The 6393-nt window shown below is 35.4% G+C and overlaps 1 protein-coding gene across 1 annotated transcript; it reads right to left on the bottom strand.

The window, feature by feature from the left end:
• On the bottom strand, window positions 1-1963 carry LOC107414387 (xyloglucan galactosyltransferase XLT2). Its single transcript, XM_016022500.4, has one exon. The coding sequence runs from the start codon at window positions 1675-1677 to the stop codon at window positions 214-216; it is 1464 nt and encodes a 487-aa protein (XP_015877986.2). The 5' UTR covers window positions 1678-1963; the 3' UTR covers window positions 1-213.
• Window positions 1964-6393: the final 4430 nt, after the last annotated feature.

The following is a 6393-nucleotide window of genomic DNA, read 5'->3' as shown; positions in this document are numbered from 1 at the left end:
TCTAAGAATTTTCAGCAATTTGTATACAACAACAAACAGAGTAAAAGAATTACATTATAATTTTTAATACCGCCTATATCTCACTTTCTACCCTCTATAAAATTCGGAACTTATCTTATCGCTATGCGATATATCTGACACAAGTTGAATAATCAGTGAAAAAATAAATATAAAATCATGTAATTTTACCGCCTCATCCTGGATTTTTAGTTTTTACCACTTGTATCCCCACTCCTCTTGCTCCTTAAATCTTTTCAGCACTCCATCAATGGCTACATCAAATGCATCTTTCACACGCTCCAACCCTTCTTGGGGTTGTGCGTATACAAATTTGGGTATGTACTCGATCACTTTTTCCCTCATTTTCCTCACCTCTTCTCTGCTGTACTTCTCCAAAACTTGGCGTATTGATGTCCCATTTTTTACCGCGTTACGGTCTATGAAAACCGAGTAACTTTCACGCTGACCCGGTAAAAACCACTCGTACTGAAAATATGCACTTCGTTTCCAGAAAAAAACCGGGATTGAGCCGGCCACCATGCAGTCGAAGATGGACCGGCGGGTGAAGCTATCACCCCTTGGCTGCAGACAAAAATCCGAGTCCAGAAACGTCTCGAGGATCGCTGATGTGCCGTTAGAGCACCGACTTCCGGAGCAGTTCACGACCCGACACGAGTCGGACTCTTTCGCGCAGTGGTTCAAGAGTAGACCCCTGAAGTCGTTCTTGATGGCGCCACGTGTCGCACCGGCAAAGCAGAAGAGGGTCGTGCGCTTGCGGTTGCGGACGAAGTCTTGCCAATGGGCTATATCCGAGTCCGATCGGGGGTGGAATCCGGTGGGGTAGGGAACGCCGACGTCGAAATAGTCCCACGAGTTTCGTTCAATCAGAAGGCGTGTGATGTTTCTCATCCCGGGCATGTAGATACAGCTGGAACCCCAGTCTTCGTCTTTGGACCGTCGGAAATCCCATGTGATGCGGCCCATTGTAAGGAAGTGATCCCAGCCTTTTGATCGCTTGTAAAACGGTTGATCCTGGACCCACCTCAGCATCATCTCGCAATGGCGATCACGATCCTTCGCTGTACTGGTGTTCAAAAATAGGTACTTCCCTACCGCCAAACCGGCGTAAAACGGTATGTAGAAAGCGGTGGCCGATTCGGGCTCCATGACCCGGCACTTATGGTTCAGGATCCGATTGTGGAAAATAACCTCCGTAACGAACTGATCGGTCCAGTACCACGCCGGAAGAAGATTATCCGGGACGATTCCGGCTAATGCGGTGGCTCTCATCCCCATCCCTTGGTTCGACAGCGCGTCGCACCGGGAGCTCCACGGGTTCAAGTCGTCGCAATTTTCGAGAATTTCTTGGTTGAAAACCCTAGGCATGTCGTAGACGAAGACGCGGCGGCCACCGCATTGGTCTTCCGGCGACGGGAAAGGGTTGGAAACGGCGGAGTACGGCGGCGGGAGGTGTGGGCGAGAGAAGGGGAGGGATCGGAGAGTGCAGAGCAAGATTATTTGGATGGAGAGGATGGCGATGAGGAGGCATGTTCGGGGATGGCGAATGGGTTGGAAAACCACGTTGAGAGAGAAGGAATCGATGGTTTTGGTGGGTTTCTGATTGTTATTGCTATGGGGATCAGGAGGAGAAGAGTGGTCGTCTGAAAGGGTAAGCATCAGAGATGGGATACAGCGAGGGAATTATGGAACTTTTTCCGGCGGTGAATTACCGGAAAAATTGGTCGGTTTGTGGTGCGGCTTAGCGCACGGAGAGAGAGAGAGAGAGAAATAGGCGTGGCGTAGTGAGGTTTGTTTGGGGGGTTCGAGGTTGGCTTCTGTAAGGGATTAAGAGAAGGAGGGGTTTGAAGCTGTTGGCTGAAGAAAGCAGAGCCAAGTGAGATTAAGGCACGTGTGCGGCTTTATTACCGGTTACCCTGTGGAACCGACAGTGTGTGAACTTTGTGTATCAACTGGCACGTGGCAGTCCCTTTCTTTTGTTTTATTATTATTATTATTGTTTATTTTTCTGGCTCGAATGGCAGTTCCTCTCTCGTTCTTTTTTTTATTTTTTTTGGGTGAACAATGGCAGTTCTTTTCTTGATGGGCTAGTTGAGCATCTATGATTATACAAGTTTTGGAAATATAAAGATATAACTTTTGGGTCCCTTTGATACTGGATCATTAAATTTTATTTGTCAATTTCTGAATATCAAATAACATATATTTATATTTTGGCAAATACTAAATATAATATATATGAAAGGTTTTTGATCAACAACATATACAAAATTGGAAAACTGTATATATATATTGACTTGTGATGTAGGAAAGACGTCGACATAAAAAAATAAAAATTATCAATCAATTTTTTTTTTTTAATCCAATTCATTTTTTGTAACAATGTAAGTCGTATGCAAATTAAATGGATAGTAAAATTTTTTTTTTTAAGTTTTATTATTAAAAAATTTAAAATGTTTAACTAACCTGATATTATTTAGATGGTGATATATCCCATCCTAAGCATATAAGTTCGTACTGGGTTCTTATTATATGAAAACTATAAATATATTATTATTATATTATTTTTATTTGTATTAGGACTTTGATCATTTGTTGCTTAAATGATAAAACATAATTTTATTTTATTAATCAGGGAGGGGAATTCATCAACAAGGGACAATGATAAAACATAATTATACTGTAAAAGAATTATATATAATGTAAAACAACGTATTTTTCATGACTTCACTAAATTTGTTATTTTAGAATAAAGTAATAGTTGTAGATGTCCCTTGACAAAATGAAATTGATATTTTCTTGGTCTTGCAAATAGCGCGTCACCCGGGAGAAGAAAAATAACATGTTAAATGGTTTTAAAAGTCCAAAAAAAGAAAAACTTTGAATTCTCTTTTTGAAAAAAAAAAAGAATAACATGCCACGTGGATATTCGTAAGTGGGACCATAAGGGAAACGTTGACATCTGTACTATAGTGTCGTATATGGTTCTGTTCGTCCTTAAACGTCGGGCCTCGGCTGGATTTATAAAATGTAGTTAAATAAAAACACATGTCGCGGTTGGCGTCCGAAGCTGCAGCCGTACAGATAGAAAATGGCCTGCCGGTGGCCAGAGCGCGTAGCAAGCTAGCGATTGATGGATTTGTGGTGGTCCAAATTCCCAAAGAAGGGGTAGTGAGTGATGGAGGAGGTGAACGCCGACACAAATGTCTTTGGCTGCTAGCCACATGGTCCAAATGTTGAGAAAAACTAGCTCTACACTTGTCAAGAGCTGGACATGATCCAAGTGAGAAAATCAAATGGTTTTAAGCCCAAGGGGCCCTCTTCACAACTGGATGCAGAGGATCGGCCATGATAATCATCGTTATGGTTGATAGGCCCCAATCTGACACCTGTACCTTTCATCAAATGCTCAACATTTAAGAGCAAATACTTCATTTTTAATGTTAAATGTAAATAAAAATTGAAACAATGACCTATAATGTCGGATATATACATATGAGTTTTGTGATAATGTTTCTTTATTTTATGAGCATTGGATACCGTGATTGTTAAACAACGAGTTAAGCTTCGAAATTGGCAAATGAAATTTTAATACTTGATGTTCCCTAATCTGCCTCGCTAATTATGTATAATTTAGTGTAATCTCTGAAATTTAACAGAGAAAAAAAAAAATCTAAAAAGAGTGATGGTTGTGACACCCCATGAAGAATTAAGTGGTCAACCTTCGAACACACGCAATGGCAAAGTCGTCGATTATGGATCTGTTTCTTATTTTAATTTATTTTTAGTTAAAAAGTTCTATACTAAAGTTTATTTTATAGATTCTGATTAACATCTGTGGTAAATTTTTATTTTTTTTTAATTGTAGTTTTTTCATTACATGAAATTTCAATTAACAAGAAAGAAACAAGATTCTTTAAAAAAAAAAAAAATGCAGAAGCAAGAAACAAAAAGAGAGTAAATTTCAACTAAAACATTTTGAAATATCGAATCATGGAGATGAATAAGAATTTTATGAGAGCCTTATAGAGTGAAATTATTCGTCCTCTTAATAATAATAATAATAATAATAATAAAACTTTTTGAATCTCTAATTTCCTAATTACTATCACATCAATTATCAAATTAAATAGGTTTTATTTATTTAATTTTTTTGGGGCTAATAATCAAATTAATTAAAATATATGTTATAAAACAACTGTAAGAATATTGTTTTTTTTTTTTCTTTTTTAATATTAACAATCTATTGCTTAACTGGAACAGTCGGCGTGGAACGATAACCGCGGAAACCGTACTATATTGACTTTTGCATATGATTTGTTTAAAATTTTGAACATAAATTATGTTTCTGAATGCTAGCCTGAATTACACGTTATTCTAATTCCCAAATTCATTTTAGTTTATTCTGCAAGTATTTTGTACTGCGACAGGTGTATCTATGACTCCACGAAAGAGTTTTAGTTAATTCCATTTCCCAGCCTTCCTTCCCTTTAATTTATGTTACTAAAAACTCATTTGGCAAATTCTCTCTTGTTTTTTTTTTTTTTTTTTTTTTTTTAAATTTCCAATCTTTCCCACTATGTAAACATGCCTTAAGGTATCAAATAGTTATTTAATTAGTTTACTAGAATGTTTATCAAATTATTAAGTATCATTAATTATTTAAGTAGTTAACAGAAAGATATATTTATCCATTCAAATATTTATTTATTCATATATTTTTTTCATCTTGATTTACTTTTGGATAAACATTATTATTTTGGTATATATGAAAAAAATCTAAATATTGAAACATATTATTATTAATTTTTTATACAATATTTTCCTTATTGAAATAAACTACTCTAAACCTATTCAATAATAATAATAATAATAATAAAATTTATTGTTATTATTATTATTATTATATATTATTTCTTTGATATCTATGAATTTGTTAATTCGACCACCAACATGGATTCCATGTCCATATAATTGACTAAACCGAGTTTGTTTTTTATTTATCATCTACAAATAAATATGATACTCATGTAATCGTTACCTTTTATTTCTCCAGCTTTTGAATGGAATTTGCATAGCCAAACATCGCTTTTCATTTGTTTAACACTGTTACTTGCTTTAATCATTATGTATTCTATCGGTCTTGTCCGGTATGTAATGATGATTAATTAAAGTTCCTTCTTACTTTAATCACCACTTTATTTCGCCTTTATCATGGAATATATTCAAATTATCAGTGAAATGGATTGTAAGCACGATTTTTCATTTTTTTTTTTTAATTCTATTTTCTCATTTATAGAACCATTCCAACTCAGAATTATTATTTTGGAGATTCATAAGACTTTTCTTTCTTATAAGAATTTTCAAGAAAAAGAAACCATGGTTCATTTTTCAAACAGCTTAAAACTTTAGAAGGTATTTTCTAATTTTGTTTTCCACTTTTTATGGGTCCTAGTTTAAGTTGCTAACCAATACATAAGCAGAGAGGAAAACCAAAGAAGGTCATTAAGTTTGAACGTTAAACAAGATGTTTTAGTCAAAGACTGAAAAAGAAGTAGAAGACCATTGTATTGGACAGGGTAACAGTAGAGACGCGTAGAGGAATATGATGTTCTTCAACAACGACGGTCCAGAGCCAGCTGGATTTCACATCCACTGTTTCTCTCAAAAGTCTTTATCCTGCTGTATTGTTTTCTAGTAAGAGCGAGGTTGATAGACTTGAAAAAAAATACATATTAACAAATATATCATGGTGGCTACTGGCTCGACCGATTGAACCTTCAGCAAAAGGACAATTTTTTAAGATGTATAGTGTGCTACTATAACTTAAGCTCATCACACAAAACAAAATTGGTTAAACATCCCTAAAGAAAAGAAAAAAGAAATAGTTTATTCGGTGCATTTAGGACAAAACACGAGGATAACAATTTTAATTGATGATTAAAAAAAATAAAATAAAATAAAAGACAACTACAACAACCTTAGTCTTCTTAGAGCCCTGAATATACTGTCAATTTTCTTTCCTGGCAAATTATTCTCTCATCACCCAGAGATTCAAATTCAACTTAAATGGTTTGGAACTTGCTTTCTTTGATTCACCAGCAATTATTGATAAATAATTGTTTTCTGGATTATAGATGGCAAACTGTATATTATTGCATTTTCATTAATTCTATGACTTGGCATTCCATAAAATCTACTATCTTGTAGCGGCCAGTCAAAACTGTTTGATACCAGACGAGATACAGAAGGATATTTACGTATATTAGGCACTGAATCAGGATCACAATGACCTCTGACAAACTTCTCTTGCGACATAAATCAACGAGTTTTATAACACAATACCAATTAGTAAAAATCATTTGCAACCAGATA

This window comes from Ziziphus jujuba, chromosome 8 (assembly GCF_031755915.1).
Source record: "Ziziphus jujuba cultivar Dongzao chromosome 8, ASM3175591v1".
Taxonomy (NCBI): domain Eukaryota; kingdom Viridiplantae; phylum Streptophyta; class Magnoliopsida; order Rosales; family Rhamnaceae; genus Ziziphus; species Ziziphus jujuba.
This window is presented reverse-complemented; position numbering and strand designations above follow the sequence as displayed.

Coding starts and splice junctions, on each gene's coding strand:
- LOC107414387 (XM_016022500.4), bottom strand. CDS start 1,677: ATGCTTACCCTTTCAGACGACCACTCTTCTCCTCCTGATCCCCATAGC.